The sequence below is a fragment of the Vipera ursinii genome (genome assembly GCF_947247035.1).
Source record: "Vipera ursinii genome assembly, chromosome: 2".
Taxonomy (NCBI): Eukaryota; Metazoa; Chordata; class Lepidosauria; order Squamata; family Viperidae; genus Vipera; species Vipera ursinii.
Window position 1 is genome coordinate 145,177,860 of NC_139513.1, and position 19,787 is coordinate 145,197,646.

Consider the following 19,787-nt stretch of genomic DNA (forward strand, 5'->3'; position numbering starts at 1 on the left):
CCACATGAATGCTGGATAATGCTGAATGATAAATCTGCTGGTAAAATCCGCAATCGGTTCTAAATATTAAGTCAGGCAGAGGCTGCTAGCGTTCGTTTGAGGAATCTTTCAAGATTCTTCTTTGCCTACAATCCCAATATGTATCCTTGGAGAAATAAGTCAGATGCAAGTAACCCAAACTAAGAAAAAAATGCTTTCATTATTTTTCTTAAGGCTGTATGTAGGATAAATAGCAAAGATTTTAGTTTAGCTATGTACATATCTCAGTGATTCAGAGCATTAATTTTACATCAGTACTTAATGGTGGATTTGATAAGCAAGAACTGTGATAGATTAGGTCAGCCTACAAACCCCCTCAAGTCTCTTGATCTCAGATTGTTAAGATTTGAAAATGAAAATGCTTTTTGACATGGGAAATGATTCTGTTCTCAAAATTTCTATTTATTTGGTCAGATTAATTTAAACTAACTTTTAAAACTCACTTGGTATTAAGCAGAAATTGTTATTTGTATTGTTCATTCTGTAGCTTTGTGAAAATTGGGAATCAAATTATTTTAATCACCTGTTCATTTGAAATGCAAATGCAATAGATTTCTCAACCATAATGAGGATTCATTATTAAAAAGTTAAGTGGCCAGTGAACTCCTGCATATACATACAGGACATTTGTTTCCAAACTCTGTTCCATTTCTATCCTAAGCCAGTGAGAACCAATCAGCCGCTAAGAATTTAAAACTAGCTCCAAACAAACGACCAATTGCATGACCAGCTGACCATACTGGCACACAAGACATTTATAAGCTAAGGAGAATAGGACAAGGAAATCCTGATGTTACCTAGTTTGGTAATGAAACGTTCAGAAACTATATGGAAACAAGCTTGTAGAAAAAACCACAGTCAAAATCATGAGCCAGTTTCTAAAAAATTAGGAAAACATAAGTGACTTATCATATGTTGCAATGCTATAGTATAGATTATCTTTAAGGCATCTACTCTTAGTAACTTTGTATTGCTATGTCCATGAGTTCCCTACATAAAGTCACCCATATACATAGTTGTTTTATTTGGGGATAAAGTTGTTATTTGGAAGCAGTTTGTACCCTGACTACATACAGTACCACCAGAATCTGGTAGTACTGTAGTACTACATACAGTACCACCAGAATCCCTAGATTTTTTACAGAACATGTGATCATGAACCCATGCGCTAGTATGACTCCAACTAATCATGTTGTATATACACCTTCAGGCAAGGACTAGTTTGGTGAATGAAAAAAGGAAATCTGGAAGGCATTATTCTTAATTAAATCCTTTAAAATCATGCTCACACCAGATTTCAAAGTATTAGCATACCAACTCTGCAGCTCTGCAAAGACCTGCTTCATTTTCTTAATAGAAGCATCCATCTCTTCTTTAACCACAACCCGATATCGGGACAGTGACACGGTGCATCGCTGGAGGTCTTTTACCGATTTTTCAATATTGGAACCTATCCAAAAAGAACACAATATACTAAAGCGTCAGTACTCCTTGCAAATTTTCCAACAGTTTATTTATTTTATTTATTTATTTATTTATTTATTTTTATATTTATATACCGCCCTATTCCCTGAGGACTCAGGGCGGTTTACAGGGAATTAAAAATCCAAAATACAAAAATTAAGAACCAAATTAAAAAATATTAAATTAACCCTGTAGTCAGTTAAAAAGAACCCCAAATTAAAAATTCCTCCTCAGTCTGGGCCCGAGAGCTCGAAGAGCCAGGTCTTCAGGCCCCGGCGGAATGATCGAAGGTCGGGGGCAGTTCTCAGCTCCACTGGCAGCTGGTTCCAGAGGGCAGGCGCTCCCACCGAGAAGGCCCTATCCCTGGGTGTCACCCGCCGGCAGTCTCTTACCGGCGGGACCCTGAGCAGACCCTCCCTGTGGGAGCGCACTGGGCGAAGGGCATTTGATGCCGGCAGCAGGTGTTCCCTCAGATATCCCGGACCCAGGCCATGTAGTTATCAAAACTACAAATTGCTTGACATTTGTTCACTGCAAGAAAAAGGGATTCCAAAGAAACTTGAATGCTGCTCTGATTGCCATTTCGTCCAAATATTTCTGCTAACTATTTATTATATATATATAGTATATATATGCTGCCAAGAGGCAGATGTTCCTGCCTCCCCAAAACTATGGATAACGACCACGTTTAGAATCAAGATTCTGAAGGTCTCATTTGCTGACAGGCATAGAAGGGAAGAACAGGAAACTAAAAGAGGGAACAGCAAGGGGTCTGTGGCTTCTCATTTATCCACTGAGGTTATATTGGAAACTTGGCTCACACCATGAAAAAAAAAGTGTGCACAGAAAAATGATTACGAGGGAGAATGCACTTTCCTAAAACTACGTTGCACACCACGTATACAGAGTGAATCATTGAGCAATGTCAGCTAATTAAATAATCTAAGTCAGCTAATTCTCATTTTATTTGTTTATCCAAATGAGGAAAAAATATTATCAATTAATTCTCATTTTATTTGTATATCCAGATGAGGCAAAAATGTAGTCTACAACTTGCCTCAAAGGCTGCATTATTTATATTAAATAATTTACAATCTTTCAGTGCTCCTTGTTAAGTCAGTTAAAACCAGTTTCAAGTAACTCTAGCTGCTAGAGCTAATGTGCTCTGAAAATTTCTCCCCACTTTTAATACAATGTATTATGTACGAGCTCTCTGCAACCCAAACAGAAATAGATAAAGAAATTCAGATAGAACTGGAAAGAGATATTGTGCCCAGTGAATGCATTTATTCCCAGAGCAAGCAGGCTTGAACAGATCTGTACCACTTTTGAATTTGAATCTAAGAATCCCTGGCAAAGTCACCATAAAGCTAAATGAGAATTATACAGTGGCAGCAACTTAACCCTGAAATAGGAAAGATGAAATGATTGATCAAAATCAGAGAGGAGAGAATATGCAATCAACTTCCACAGGAATCCACTCTGCATTTACCAGTCCCAGTGCAGCAGCTAACATATTACTTATGTTAAAAAAGCAATGATCTGTTGTTCAGATTATATTAAAAGGCTATCAATAAGCATGTCAAGACAGAACAAGGATAATCATACTGAGATGTCCTGAATATTTATCTTCATCTTAAAATTTAAGTAAAATATATTCATATATTTGCACATTAAGTATCCAGAATAAAAATAACTGCAATTTTACATTCCATTTAATTTAATCTTACTGTTTCCCAAGGAATATCTGAAATGCTAGGTTAGACTCTTCGCTTATCTTTGAAGCCACTGCTGAAGGTTAGGCTGACCTGGTACACGGTTACCCAATGAACTTTATGACTCAGCAAGATTTGAACGGGATCAAAGTCCTGTACTACCCACCACAGCACAACAACTAATGAGATATACACTAAGAATTACAAGGTTTAGAGTTAAAACAAATGTCAACTGGCACCCTATAATTACTTTGCAACAAAGAACTTCTTAGAAAAACTAAAAAGAGAACAGAATCATGTCATAGATCTGTAAATCCTACCTAGTTTTTTGTTTCCAGGGGGCACAGGGACGTCATCCAGCATTGCTAGGGATGAAGGAGCTGGAGATTGGGTGCTGGAAGCAGGTCTGGAAAGTGGCTTGCCAGCGTTTCTCAATTCAGGTTGCGCTCTGAGGGGCTGGGTATTCTGGAAAGACCGCGTGCTTGCAGATTTTGGACTCAAGTTGGTTATTCCATTTTCAAACTGTAACAATGCTGAGGAAGGGGGAAAAAAGGTTACTCTAAACATCCCATAACCATAAAATAACATAAAAAAGAACAATAGGATAAGGAATGTTAGGTAGACTGGAATCCCAAATTATTTATCTAGGGTGTCTCTGTATGGTGGCCATAAGCCTAGCTAAAGTTTACATCAGGGCTTGTCAACTAGGGCAACTTTACAGCCTATAAACTTCAGGAATTCTGGGAGATGAAGCAGACAGTTGTAAAGTAGCCATAGTTGCCGAAGTCTAATTTACACAGTACCTAATTTTCCACTTCAGTACATTCACCGCCCATGCAATCTATGGATTTCCAAATCAGATTATATATAAAAGGTAAAGGTTCCCCCGCACATGTGTGCTAGTCGTTTCCGACTCTAGGGGCCGGTGCTCATCTCCGTTTCAAAGCTGAAGAGCCAGCGCTTGTCCGAGGACGTCTCCGTGGTCATGTGGCTGGCATGACTATCTTCCCACTGTAGTGGTCCCTATTTTTCTACTTGCATTTTTACGTGCTTTCGAACTGCTAGGTTGGCAGAAGCTGGGACGAGTAACAGGCGCTCACTCTGTTATGCGGCACTTGGGATTCGACCCGCCAAATTGCCGACCTTCTGATCGACAAGCTCAGGGTCCTAACCCACTGAGCCATATAATTTAGTACAAATTCCAGTTACCTACAATAATTACTGTCATGTTGCTTCCATTTCTACCTCTCTCCCCCTCTTTGGAAACTGGGAAGTCAATGCAATTTGAAAAAGAATGGTTCATCTCCTCCTGTAGCAACTACTGAATAGTGGAAGGGAAATTGTAACTGTTTGGTTATTAAATAATGAAATGTGGCAGAAGGCACTACACAAGTAGAATGGAAGAAGGAAGCCTTCCTACTTATACAGACTTACTGGTTTTCATAATAATCCAACAAATAACTAACCTGCCCCATCAGGAGCCTCAGGCACAGCAGGCTCACTCTCCTCTAACTCTCTTGCATCAATGGAAAGCGTCTCCAAGCCTTCACTGAGTGAGTCCACTGATTCTGTGTCATTGGCCGAACCATTGACATGGTAGCCGTTAATCCCACCCTTCTCTGACGAAGGTGCAGACTGTTCTTCTTCAGTGGCCGCTGGCTTGCCAGAATCAGGAACGTTGACACTTGATTCTGCTGGGGTTTTTGATTTGGTCTTCTTCTTTTTGTTCTAGAATTAAGATGTCGACATTGTGGGAGAAGAAACTAAGCTCAACTCCTGATATGAAATGGAACGTTATTACTATTGCCTGAATGTAAAAGAATTAAAACTCTTAAGCAGATAGGTCTTAAGGATGGTCCCTTAAATGTGGGGTGGATTTATTTAACAACCAGAACTGATAAGATTGTGATATTAATGAAATTCATGTGGGCAGTGTGTAGTAGCCAATAGAGTGGATCCAAGGGATGTTAAAAATGCTGCATTTTACCCCAAATTAGTCAGAAGGGCTGACTATTCTCAGAAATATGCAATTCCACAGTTCCATACAAATACAGAAAAAATACGCCTTGTGAAATCTTAGAAGACAGGACAATTTCAGAGTCAGGTTTCAAAGAATTAATGGGTGAGACCTTATCATCACACATCTCCTTAAGGCTTCTACATTACTAAAAGAAGCAGAATGAATTAGTGTATGCTTGATTTTTATCATGGATATATATCCATACTAATCTTTGCACACAGAATTTATATAGGTGGTGGTGAATGTTCCTGCATTTACCTGGGTTTTCCACAGACAAGGACAAGGATGGAAAATGCTGGTCAGGCTAGACCTTGTTCTAATCCGGCAGATTAGGACACATACCATATATTCAGTGTTTCTGGGAAATCTCACCTGACGTTACAGAATGTTCTAATATCCCCAAGCAAGTACTGGAATTTTTTTGCTTCTCTCTTCCTTCCCCAGAGGTATTTTTAAAAAGTCACTCCCTCTTACTTAAACTAGTTGCACCACCTCAGTTATGCCACATGAGAACAGGAGCTAATGGGCCATGACTCTGGATTGGCTATGGATCCCTGCTCTAAGGCCGACCTTCAGCATAAATTATTTTTAATGCTGCCAAAGTGAGAATTAATAAAGGAAAAGCTACATATGTTTTCATAAAGGCTGGCAATGAGTTTAAGTTTTCCCCTTCAAGGGCTGTGTGTCTCTTTTTCATTGGGGTAGTCAGACTTTTGGGACTAGCAGGTACTGTTGGAATTTCAAGATTGTTAACAGCAGGGTGGAGATCCCTGATCATAGTATTAAATAAAAATAAAACAGAATACTCTTCTGTTTCCAAAATGATTGCAAGAGGAGGAGCATCCAGCCACAAAACATCATTTATCAGAAGACAGTTGAGAATGGTCCTTCATAACTCTTTTTACACCCTAATTTACTTTTGTAGTTTTTTTTTCTAATTATGTGGGCACGCTTCTAACCAAAGCAGTGGACTATAGCCACAAACAGTTTTCATCTTTTAAGATCTGCAGTATCCATTGGTAAATTTAGATCATGCAAGTACTCTGTTTATATAGCAGACTCACTATTTAAAAAGTGTTAAAAGTGGGCATGGAACCTCAAAGTGAAGGTCCTATAGGTGCTTTGGAACTTATAAATGCTTTACTGGAGATGCCAACTCTATATCCTTGGTGGGGAAGGAAGGACCTATGAATGAGGAACTAAAGCCTCTAGAACAGGGGTGTCAAACTGCTGGCCGGACGCGTCATCTGGAAGCCGCGCCCACCCCATTGCCGGCAATGGCAAAACCGTCCCGATATGTTCCGCGACATCACGTGACTTCGCGAGTTTGACATGTCTGTTCAAGAATATCTGTCATGAAGATCAGAGATAATAATTTACAGCCACAATTGAAAAGTAAAATGCTCTACCAAAGCAAGTTCAAGTCCAAACCAAGACTAACCTTTTTCTTGCCAGTTACCGTCCATTCTTTCAACACTGCAGCAGCACTACCTATTAAGAAAAATAGCACATAATTATTAAGATTCACATGCTCCTTAGCTAAACAAAACAACAATAACAAAACATAAAGATACAAGAATAGAAAACAGTAAGCTTACATCGCTGATATTAAAATATGCCATACAGACAGAAAATATATGAATTTTATTTTCTGGTCAGAAGATAGATGACAGTGTATTTTGTTTTTGTTATCAAAAAAAAGAATGATTGTGGTTCTCAAGGAAAGACCAGAATATGCTACTGAAGTGTAAATTATTTAAAATTTACCTTAAAAATAAATATAATAACAAAAGGCCTATAAATATGTAATGTATTCTTGGGAAGAGTTTGCTTTCTATCATGGGGACACCTGAATTGTTTTCCAGAATAATTGTTGGAATTTAAAACACAAAAGCTTAAGAATACTGGTCTATATGACATTGAGTAAAAGCTAAGTTGCTAAATAGGTATTTTTAGGACACTGTTTAGACAAAGTAGTTCTGTATCATAGTGATAAGGTTTTAGGATTTCTTTGCTTAACAGAAGCCTCATTAAGACCAATTTATTTAAGTCAAAAGCCAATAAATGGCAGCATCCATACACAGTTTCTGAAATCATATTTTCCAATTAATTTTAGTACCTAATGAAAAGCATTAATCCATTTCAGTAAAGAACAATCTCAGAAAAAATGTTTCCCTAATCTGGGCCCTGAAATGTACAATTCTAGGCTCAACCAGAAAGCCTTGTTTTCAGAAGTCTGAAATAGATTGTGAAAGAAGTCATAGGATAAAGCCATATTTAAAATTAGGAATGAAACCTTTTTTTAAAAAAAAGCTATGAAAAAGGATTACATTGTTTAGAAAAAGAGATGCACAGCACTTTCTGGGCTAACAGCACAAGCTAAAAAGCACTGTGTTAAATCACCTCAAAAAACATTAATTTCATTTTTATTCTTTTCCCCCTCTGTCACAATTAAAATGACAATCTGATAACAAATCTTTGGTGCCTCTTGGGCAGTACTCAGAGCTTCCAAAGGTAGCATATAAACTTCCTAAGTAGTTCCTGCTGAGTCTCTCAATAGGCAAGAAAAATTTCACTTCCCATGAACGTGCATAAATGAGTTAGGGAGAAAATTTGTGAATGTGCTTTGCTACTGGAGAACATAGTACTCAATATCTAAAGCAGAATTTTAACTGAGCACACTGCTCATTTTTCTCCATCTCCAGGCAGCCATTTCTAGTTTTCAACAATGAAAATAGAACTTAGAAATCTTTCTGATAAAAAGGGCAGGCATTTTATATTTCTTTCATAATTAACTTTGAAGTAGAGTGTCTTGTAAAATATACTCCAGGTATCATGCAAAACATGTACATCCAATGCCTTAGTTGCATAACTTGAAACACCACAGTATCAGAAAATGAAGAAATGTATATATCTTAATAATTATTTAGCATTCTGTAATTGCATTATACTAAGATTGCATGTTAAATGACAACCCACTGCTTCCCCCCCAATCATATTTAGTTTTTGAGGCCTGCCAGAAAATATCTCAGATAGGAACTAAGAACTTACCTTCCATGAAAGCCTGTACAGTTCGATCTACACAATTATCAAAGTGTTGCAGCACTAGGATAATCTCATTGTTGCTGCGGTTAGGGACTATCGCTCTCACAGCACTAATCTGGAAAAATGAGATATACAGGTCACATGTTAGCCCCTTACTTCCCGGACAAATATGATGTGCAACTGCAAACACAGGAGAAAAATTAAGTTTCTTTTCTCCTAAATTGATGTCAGTTTCATTTTTACTCTGGGAACAGCCCATTCACTTTTCCTCTGGCAGCCTTACAATAGAGTTGCAAGCAATATGAGCCCACAGCTTGAGTAAAGCCATCCAGCTGCCACTGGTTAAGGTGTCACTGAAAAGCAAATGTTATGACTCAATATGCTCTGAAACAGTCTGACCAGAAAAGCTTGTCCCCAAATCAATAGCAGCTAAAAAAAGAAGAGGAAAATACAATGTTCAGCCATGAGACAACAGGAGGCAGGAATAGACGCCAATGATGGAAATTAATCAAGAAGAGAAGCAACCTACAACTAAGGATAAATTTCCTGAGTTAAAACAATTGATCAGTGGAACAACTTGCCTCCAGAAGTTTTTGAAGAAAAGATTGGACAATGATTTGTCTGAAATGGTATAAGGCAGGGGTTTGGACTGGTCCCTTCCAACTCTGTTCTGTTATTCTAAGACAAGCTATCTGTCAATGAATAGTTGAGATTGTGGAAGAAGCAAGATACCACTTCCCACAGTAAAAGGGCCACAAGAAAAGTTAAGAACTTATTGTAAATTTCCATATATGTTCTATTCATACTTCAAGGGGTGTCATCGTACTTTCTGACTTTCAAAACAATACTATATTATTTTCAGCTCTTAATGGTCTGTTAAGATATTACTTACCTTCTCTTTCATATTTTCAAAGGTACCTCCTTGGGCCATCACAGTATTTGACTGCACATCAAATATAAATCCTGACAAATCTGAAGAATCAGAAAGAGATGAATGTTCAGAATGAGAGGCAGCCACGAGGAAGAAATTTAAGTTCAGAGAGTAGCTGTAGTTATAGATTGTTCTGTGCAGAATCATATAAATATAGGCTGGAAATTATGCTAGAATAACTCATCCAATCCCTGGAAGCAATAACTTACAGGCACACACCCCCCTGGGAGAGGCAGAAAGCGTATCAGTTTCACCTGTTGAACACCACAGCATTAGTGCGCACTTTCTTACAGCAGGCTTCTGAAACAAACAGTTCTGGCAATATTGCGAAACTAGTCAAATATTAAAACATGTGCTAGAAAAGTTTTTAGCTGAATAATTTTCAAAGACAGACATTCAGACTCCTACACCCTACTGCATATTGGAGTTCTTAATGTTTATCACTAAATTGTATATAATTTTCAAGGTAATTCTAGAATTACAGCAAGTTGTGTTTCCTGCTAGCTGTAAAATTTCATGGCTATTCTATGTTTCAAGGCAGCACTGCTGATTAGTCATTAGCTGATTGTTTGGAGAAAACTCATGTTCCAATGTAGATATAGCTGAGGTCATTGTAATAATGATGAAGAATCAGTTCTTACTTTCAGGGTTGCTGGAGAAAAGTGACTGGGCTTAACTAACCTCTACTGATTCCATGCCCAGGTCCACTATACCCAGCTCACAAAAAATAATAAGTTACTTAGCAGAAGTACAAATTTTATCCCTGAGGTAAAGATACGCTTCACTACCTCAACAGTGGCATTGGGCCACCCAACTCAGATCAGAATTCAACATTTAAAGCAGTGGGATGTGTAACAATCACCTGGAATGCACTATCTTTGATTGAAACTCACAGCAGGAATACCAGATTGACTGTGTAGTTTATCAAGAGACACGCTAGTTCTTTCTTTCCTAACCCATATATTTTTGAGAATATGTTGAAATTCTTCTACATTAGCAAGTTTGTCTTAAAAGAAAAATATCCAGAAAGATCACAAAAGCAATGAACGAATGAAACCTTTCTCAAATTGGCAATATCGATTACGGCAACTGGATCAATTTTAACCATATAATTTTTTCTGCTCTTTACTAATACAAAAAATAAGGTATCAAATCTACGTATTAGAATCCACTTCAGCTCCAAGACTTTACTTAATACTGAATATTGCCTCTCTCTTCAGGATATATAAACTGCATGATTTTTGTAATGCATTATTAGGTCTACTAGTTATCATCATTTTCATGAAAAATGATTAGATATTCTGTTTTTATACATGCCACCAAATGAGGATATTACAGGTCTATCCTTTTATCAGTTTCAGACCTAGCAACAAATGAGTTGATGCCTTAAATATCTAGTTGGTGATGCAGAAATCAGTAGTACAACAAATGGAAGTTGAGATATTTTATCTGAAAATTCTTTAAAGTCTCTAGACCTGAAATTCAAAGTTCAACCAGGAAGTAAACATGTAATATTCACCTTTCTTTCAATGATGATTCAGAGATGCATTAGTTTGATGTCTCTTTTTGTTTTAACAGACATTGCTCTGTCTTTTGAATTGCATGAGGAATTCAATAAAACATTGCATGAGGAATAATGGAGTATTAATTTGCATTAATGCCTTTATTCTCTCCAATAACAACTTGAGGTCTTTTTCCTTTACGGAAATCAATTACTTGTTCCTCTTAGATCAGGGGTGTCAAACTGCCAGCCCACGAGCCGGTTGCATCATGCAGAAGCCACACCCACCCCAGCACCGGTAATGCGAAAAAAGTCACGATACGTGGCGACATGTCACGTCATGCGGTGAGTTTGACACCCGTGTCTTAGATCATTAGAAAAATCTCAACTTGTTTGTTAACAATGATTTAACAGTCCTCTTTTCACAAGAATACATTTGCACCATAATGAGGGCAAAATTAAGAGGTCAAGCTTGTATTTTGTTGCTCTAAAACAGGGGTGTTAACCTTGGCAACTTTAAGACTTGTGGACTTCAGCTCCCAGAATTCCCCAGCCAGGCATAACACTTCGTTATTAAATAAGCATATGCAGGCAGTTGCCACAAGTAATTCACATTCAGATTATCATTAAATCATATTTCATAAATACTAAAAAAATTAAAATAACTAAAATACTGGAAGCATCCTATTCACCATAGCAACAGTATGTTTGTTACTTGCTGACTGCATTCAAGTAACCAATTACCCTGACACTATTTTAATAAATAAACCTTAAGAAATAATTGGTTTTAGCAAGAGTTCAGTCAGTTGTTCCCAAGCCTTTTTCCCAAGCTCCTCATTAAGATGAAACCCCAAAATGGAATCTTCTATCAATAATAATGCCATCAAGGTAACATTAGGGGCATTTTTGCTTACTTCTAATTTAGTATGCTAGAAAACAGACTGCACATTAATTTGTGATCACGGTTCGTGATAAATTTGTAAGACATAGTATAGTCACGTCTTATAAATTAAACATAAACTATGATTACAGGTGATCCCACCAATCTACCATGTCAAAAACTGCAAAAGACAACATTGTATCTGGCAAACCATTTATATAACTTTCCATATGTGATTGCCAAGGTGCAGATCTCAAGATGAGAATTGCAAGGGTGGTGGTGGTGAAGTTGGAATTTCTGTCTATAAGAAAGAGCATGTGGGGGGGAGGAAACAGCGAGCTCTTCCTTGTTCCATAGCTTATGCCATTTTCTCTGTTCTGAGAAGAATGGATAGAATACCGGAAAAGCTAAAGTGTTTAAAATGTCCCTTAGCATTTTTCTTCAAAGATTGTAGCTTGAAAACTTCTGCTGTAGGTTACACAAAATTTGTTCATAATATAAACCTGTAATACATAGGAAGATTCAGGAGATGTGGAGATGTGCACAATTTCTTGTCCTACATAGTGAGCTATCAGGATTTAAAATCTTGTCTGTCCTGCATATTCCTGTGGACTTTTTGATGCATATCTACTTCTGAGACTTCAAAATGACCATGACAAACTAACCATGTACCTCTATCAGGTCAAGCATGAACTAAACCTTTGCTCCCTGGTGACACTTTCATAAAAGACAAAACAACCTGACAAAGTGAAGAAAGCCCGCTTGGCTTGCCAAGAGATGCTTGCCAAACATGATGACTATTTAGTCATCCTATTTATTCCCCAATTACTCAGTAGCAGAAACCATAGAAAACAACGGATCATAGACTGAACTACGGAGGAAAATTGTTGTTATCATCATAACAAAAAATATTAAAGAAATAATCCTTGGGGGAAATTTTATACCACAGAAGAGAAAATTTACTTAATTAGTCATATCTAAGTAGGAACTGCTAGAAATTCAAACACCTTCTCTTCAGTTTATTATTCAACAAACTCTTCAAGAACTAACTGATAAGGCTTATTGCTTTATATAAAATACTTTAAGAGGAAAATAGCAGTAGCACTTAAACGAATATACCGAATATACCGCTTCAGTGCTTTACAGCCCTCAGAAATTTACTGAGTCAACATATTGCCCCCAATCTGGGTCCTCATTTTACCGACCTCAGAAGGATGGAAGGTTGAATTGAGAATCAGCAGAATTAGCCTGCTGATTATAATCATCTCTTAGGAGGCTCCAAACCACACTCTACTCCCACTCCTCTATGGTTCTGAGGCGAAATATAAGGAAAATGGGAAACATCAGTATTCATTAGTTGGAATTACAGCTAATGCACTACGTCCAGAATTTCCCAATTGCATTGGATACAAAGACTCTAATATTAACTAATCTATTTCTTTGCTGTTCAGGAAAGTTTATTAAAATCTGTATAGTAGTGTGAAGGTTTCTATAAAGATTTTTGGGTAGGCTAGAGTAGCAGCTACAGGTGTGGGTTTGAGTAAGGTTTTCAATTTTGGGAAAAATGCACAAAGCCTCATTCTTGTTACTGTACTCTTAAAGATGGTAAAGCAACAATTTTTTAACTAGAACTGGTTAATGTCTTGTAACATTATAACATTCAAGAAACAGTATGAGTTGAGTAACTAGATTTGCTGAAGGGATTGGATTTAGGTTCCCAAATGGTATCATCATTCTGCAATCTTATTAAAGCTGCACCTCCAAATGTCACTCATTTCATCATCAAGGCAGACAGAGAAAACCACTCAAAAAATTGATTTGTATTCTATGAATGGAGAAAGATACATTTTTGAGCAAATGTGCTGCCAAGTCTTGGCTTTTCCAATGGCAGAAGTAGGGGAATGGGCCAAATGAACCCCTTAAATGTATTAAAAGAAACAGTTAAGCAAGACAAAGCTATTAATATTAGGGTTTGCAAGGTCAATTAATTTAGCAGGCAGGTAGGGTGAATTGGACCCAGAAGAGCTCCATTCCTGATTTACAAATTCAGTTTTTAAGAAAGTGGACTTTTCAGCGTGATAATAATAAAAAAAATTTACTCCCCAAATTTGCTTAACTATGTCCAAGTATAAATGTATATGGGTAGTCCTTGACTTATGACATCTGCGCCCAAAATTTTCTTTGCTAAGCAAGACAGTTGTTAAGGGAGTTTTGCTCTATTTTACAACTTTTGTTGCCAGGGATGTTAAGTGAATCACTGCAGTGGTTAAATTAGTAACATGGTTGTTAAGTGAATCTGGCTTCCCCGTCGACGTTGTTTGTTAGCTGTCTATCTGATTAACTATTGTTAATGGCATGAAAGATTCAAGAGACAAGTGAGGCATCTTGGCCGTCATACTGAACTTCAGGGACCCTTTGGAACTACGAGACTGCTCCCAGCAATGATATGATTGCCATTGCCAACTGCCTTTATACAATAATCTGTAGCATGAAAAAATTGACATTTTTCTCAATAAACAGAGATTCTTAAGACTTACTTTAACTGCGGGACCCTGAGCAGACCCTCCCTGTGGGAGCGCACTGGGCGAAGGGCATTTGATGCCGGCAGCAGGTGTTCCCTCAAATACCCCGGACCCAGGCCATGTAGGGCTTTATAGGTGATAACCAGCACCTTGAATTTCACCCGGAGGGCAACCGGAAGCCAATGCAGCTCACGGAGCAGAGGTGTAATATGGGAGTATCGGGAGACCCCCAAAAGAACTCGCACAGCTGCACTCTGTACTAGCTGAAGCTTCTGAGTGGATCTCAAGGGCAGCCCCATGTAAAGAGCATTGCAGTAGTCTAGACGAGAGGTCACAAGGGCATGAGTGACTGTACGCAAGGCATCCAGGTCCAGATAGGGTCGCAACTGGTGCACCAGACGAACCTGGGCGAAGGCCCCTCTAGTCACAGCTCCTATATGATCATCTAAGGAGAGCTGTGAATCTAAAAGGACACCCAAATTGCGAGCCTTATCTACGGGGGGTAATAACTCACCCCCAATAGTAAGAGATGTAATAATCTGAACTTCCTGAGATGCCGGTATGTACAGCCATTCAGTCTTGTCCGGGTTGAGTTGAAGCCTGTTCTTCCCCATCCAGACCCGGACCGCTTCCAGGCAACGGGACATCACGTCGAGGGCATCATTGGGGTGGTTTGGGGTCGAGATGAAAAGCTGGGTATCATCAGCATACTGATGATATCCCACTCCAAAACCACGGGTGATCTCACCTAGTGGCTTCATATAGATGTTAAATAGGAGTGGTGAGAGGACCGACCCCTGAGGAACTCCATAAATGAGAGGTCTCGGGGTCGATCTCTGCCCACCCGCCAACACAGACTGTGAACGTTCCAGAAGGTAGGAGGAGAACCACTGGAGAACAGTGCCTTCCACTCCCAATCTCCTGAGACGCCGCAGTAAGATACCATGGTCGATGGTATCAAAAGCCGCTGAGAGGTCTAATAGGACTAGGACAGAGGAACAACCCCTGTCCTGAGCTCGCCAGAGATCATTCATCAGAGCGACCAATGCCGTCTCCATGCTGTGTCCGGGCCTGAAACCCAATTGGTACGGGTCTAGATAATCAGCAACTTCCAGGAACAGAGGAAGTTGATGCACCACTATGCTCTCAACAACCTTCGCAAGAAAGCGAAGGTTGGAGACCGGGCGAAACTTGTTTAAAACAGCTGGGTCCAGGGCAGGCTTTTTGAGGAGGGGTCTCACCACCGCTTCTTTCAAGGCTGTGGGGAAACTGCCCTCTCTCAATGAAGCAGTTATCACTGCATGGATCCAGCCTCATGTCCCAACCCGGGCCGCATAAACCAGCCAGGAGGGGCACGGGTCCAATAAGGACGTAGTGGAGTTTAAAAAGTTATTTTGGAATATTTTTTTAAAGATGGCAATAACAACGACAACAACAACAGAGCTGGCAGGGACTTTGGAGGTCATCTAGTCCAACCCCCTGCTCAGGCAGGAAACCCTATACCATTTCAGACAAATGGCTCTCCAGTCTCTTCTTAAAGACTTCCAGTGTTGGAACATTCACAGTTTCTGGAGGCAGGTTGTTCCACAGGTTAATTGTTCTGTCAGGAAGTTTCTCCTTAGTTCTAGGTTGCTTCTCTCCTTGACTAGTTTCCATCCGTTGCTTCTTGTCCTGCCTTCAGGCACTTTGGAGAACAACTTGACTCCCTCTTCTTTGTGTCAGCCCCTGAGATATTGGAACACTGCTATCATGTCCCCCCTCGCCCTTCTCACCATTAAACTAGACATACCCAATTCCAGCAACGGTTCCTTCTATGTTTTAGCCTCCAGGCCCCCAATCATCTTTGTTGCTCTTCTCTGTACTCTTTCTAGAGTCTCGACATCTTTTTTACATCGTGGTGACCAAAACTGGATGCAGTATTTCAAGTGTGGCCTTACCAAGCAAGGTTTTATAAAGTGGTATTAACACTTTACGTGATCTTGATTCTATTCCTCTGTTAATGCAACCTAGCACTGTGTTGTTGGCTTTTTTGGCAGCTGCAGCACACTGCTAACTCATATTTAAGTGACTGTCCACTAGGACTCCAAGATCCCTCTCACAGTTACTACTATTGAGTGAGGTACCTATCTATACTGTACTTGTGCATTTAGTTTTTCTTGCCTAAATGTAAAACCTTACTTTTTTCACCATTGAATTTTTACTAAATGGCATCTTTCAAAATATTTCCCAAAGGAACTGTAAGTTGGGGGTGGACAGAATGAATAGGTATAGGAGTGGTGATTTTGGAAAGATCTGAGGGTTTTTAATGACGTTCTCTGGAGCTGGTGGAATGTGCCATTGTGGATGAGGTAAAGTTGCATTTGGTAAAGCAGTGCCTTGGATAGATATTGCAGATTTGGGAGAGAGCAAGAACGGTCATTAGAAAATTCATAACTTCTGGTAGGCGCTGCAGCGTGATGGGCACAGGAAGATGGGCTTCATCTTCCATGTTTGACTTTGCTCCACTGAGGACCCTAAAAAGGGTCAAAAGTCGCCCTGGAGAGGCAACAAAGAAGGAGGGGACCCTTGTTGATTGCGGAGGGGTGGCGGCCTTTCCACTGGATCCGAGGAAGCCCTCCAAACCAGCAGGGGAAAGACTGGCTACATTAATGTAGGGCAGACATGTCAAACTCGCAAACGTCACACAATGTATCGGAACGTTTTCCCCATTGCCGGCAATAGGGTGGGCGCCGTTTCCTCGTGACACATCCGGCCCGCAGGCCAGCAGTTTGACACCCTTGATGTAGCCAGTCAGAAGCTGCTGAAAACCAAAGATAAGCACTAACTAGCAATTTTTGAGCAACATGGATGGAATTGGGTGAGACTTTATCCTTTTTTTATGACTTTAATACTACTGACCTGGAAAAAAAGAATGCCCAAAGCAAAGAATCCTCCCCAATGAGAGAGGGAAGGGAAGTTTTTGCCCTGCTCCCTCAGGAAAAGAAAAGCAGCGAATTAATTGCTTTGGGGGAAAATAGAGAAAACTACAAGATCAATTTGGAATTAATACAGATATATAGCTTTGAAATTTGGGGACTAAAAGTACTTTTGAGACTTTTAGAAAATATATTTGAAAGTCTGTAAAATAGGCTTGGATTTGGAAAACTGGAAGACGCTGTCAACGACATCTAGTGGTGAATCATGGCACTACAATTTATTATGCTTAAAGGAAAATTTGGCTTGAAGCCCGGACATAGATAAGATTCTTTGTTGTTCCTGGAAACTTTCACTTTTGCAGACTGCAGCTGGGAAAAGGGGGAAAAAACTCTTGGGCTGCTTATCTGTATTGGGGACCCTATTGGACTATAAAGACAAAAACAAAATGGGTGTCTCATACTTACTTAACCTCAAATGGTAAAAAACCATCTTTAACACTCATCTCCGAAGCCCCCAGCTTGATATACCAACAAGAAAATGTTAATGAAGCTCAGAAAGAAATTCTTTCTATGCTGAAATCAATCTGACAATTGTTTTATTTCATGATGAAACTAAAAATAATGCAAATGAGATAAAAGAACAATTTTCTAACCTAAACTTACAAATCTAGACAATGACTACAAAGAAGGAAGTATTAACCTAGAAAACAGAAGGATAATTAGAAGAAACAGATCCAAAGATGGAGGACCTAAAGGAAGGAATCAACAAATACAGACAAATGAAAAATTAGAAGATGCAGTGATAACACCAGAAATGGAAAAGATCTTTTACTTTTCAAGATCTCAGAACACATTTGAGGATAAGGAAGAAGAGCTGATCGAATGGATGATAAACCTGTTAGGAGAAATGCTGAATGTTGACAAAAAAGAAATGAAAAGAAAAACTGAAGGAGAAGGGTGGAGGCTGTTTAATGAATATAAATGGGTTGGGCATTCTTCCAAAAATACTTCAATCAAATTTTCTTCCTCATTCCAAACAATATATACAAAAACAGAAGAATTTCTTGATGATTCAAATGCACAGACTTGGAAAGTTATTTGGCAAAGGAAGAAAGCTAGAGTAAGACTGAAGAAAATAGAGGTTTTGACCTATTAGATGGGATATTATACTATTAAACAGTTGTTTGAATATGGTTAAGAAAATAGATAACTGTTAGAAATAAAAATATTATTATAATTAGAAGAATAGGATTTGTAACCAGAATATTATACTTTATGAGATGGGAAATATGAAAATTCTAAAAGGGAATAAGGGAAGTTTTATGTTACCCAAATATAATTTATTACAAGAAAGCTATAAGCGATAGAGATATTTTGAACATTGATAGGAAATTAATTTTTTTAAAAAAGTGGGAAAAACAGGATATTGATTGAACAATAGATTTTAAGTGCAAATGCAATTGAGATATGTTCTGGCTAGAAAAGATATTATAAACTGACACTAACAATATTATGTATAATACCAGAAAAATGCGATGAAGATGTCTATATTTAATTGCATATGTATTAACAGTAACAAGAATTGTATTTGCCCAGTGTGGGAAAATGCATACCACCAGAAGAAGAGAGGATCAAGGAAGCACTGGATAGTGTAGTATTGGAATTAGACTGAGAAAGTTGATATGTACCACTGAATTACCAATGGACCCAAACAACACTTTGTTTATTAAGTACTCATGATTGTTAAATTAAAAAATTAACAAAATATGTATAAAAAAGATAAAGAAAATTCAACTCATGGTGTTTCACGATGATGGAATACAAGCTTCTGGTTCAAAAATTTGGAATTGGAGGGAAAATTATTAGCAATTTCCTGTCCTGGGTAATTCCTGTAGGACTGTAGCTAGGTGTCAGTGGAGCTTGACTTACTTCTAGCATTTTAGGAATGGGACAACAGGCTCAAGATATAGTGTCCTAAGTCTAGTGGGGGCTTCATGGGCTTAGCAACTGAAATGCTAGAGTTGGTTACAGCTCAGGTTGAGACTCCTGATAACATTGGGATCCCTCTGAGAATTCTATCAATAGAATGACCCAAGGGCATGTCATTGACTTGTGAGCAGTAGAAGAGGTGAATTGGGTCAGCAACTTGAGGTGGACCTCCACTTATAGCGAGATGTCAGGGGCTGTAACAGGATATATTAATAAGGTCTGGCAACAGGAACACTTGGGGAGGGGGAATTAGGATGATAGAAGAAAAGAAAGATGGGTGCATGGTTGGGTTCCAGTATGAATGGCTTTACCATATTGCTGGCAATCTGTACGTGTTGAAACTGTGCAGAAAGTAGCCCAAAATATTTCATATTATACTTGGGGGGGAGTTTCAGATGAGGGGGAAGCATATCCTGATTTTGGTGGGATAAAACAGGCAACAGTAGGTATGGCATTACAGTGAAGGAGGGGGCAACTATCTGTTTTTACTTCTGGCCTAGTGGCTTCACATCTGAATAGCAGGGTTGGTGGTATATTGACCTCAAAATACTGGTTTTCTGCTTACTATTAAAACTGAAACTATTTTGTATTGTCCTTTGGATGGTGAAATGGCACCATCTGTTTATTGATTGGCATATGGGATTGGAACCATTATTGGTTTTAGTTATAAATAAACGTATGCTTTTAAGTTAATCACAAAGAATACAAAATTAGCATTTTTACAATCTAAACTGCTTGTCTTTGTCACTTATCAAGACTATTCAGT

At 38.7% G+C, this 19,787-nt stretch overlaps 1 protein-coding gene across 2 annotated transcripts in view; it reads right to left on the reverse strand.

Moving 5' to 3' along the window:
* Positions 1-19,787, reverse strand: part of SPATS2 (spermatogenesis associated serine rich 2) — a 58,060-nt gene that overhangs the window by 14,045 nt on the left and 24,228 nt on the right. For both annotated transcript variants that reach the window (XM_083356660.1, XM_083356659.1), the window contains exons 3-8: positions 9,176-9,255; positions 8,290-8,398; positions 6,680-6,729; positions 4,685-4,946; positions 3,539-3,751; positions 1,354-1,489 (exon numbers count right to left, since the gene is read on the reverse strand). In XM_083356660.1, coding sequence (XP_083212786.1) covers positions 1,354-1,489; positions 3,539-3,751; positions 4,685-4,946; positions 6,680-6,729; positions 8,290-8,398; positions 9,176-9,255 — 850 coding nt within the window. The remainder of the gene's footprint in view (positions 1-1,353; positions 1,490-3,538; positions 3,752-4,684; positions 4,947-6,679; positions 6,730-8,289; positions 8,399-9,175; positions 9,256-19,787) is intronic.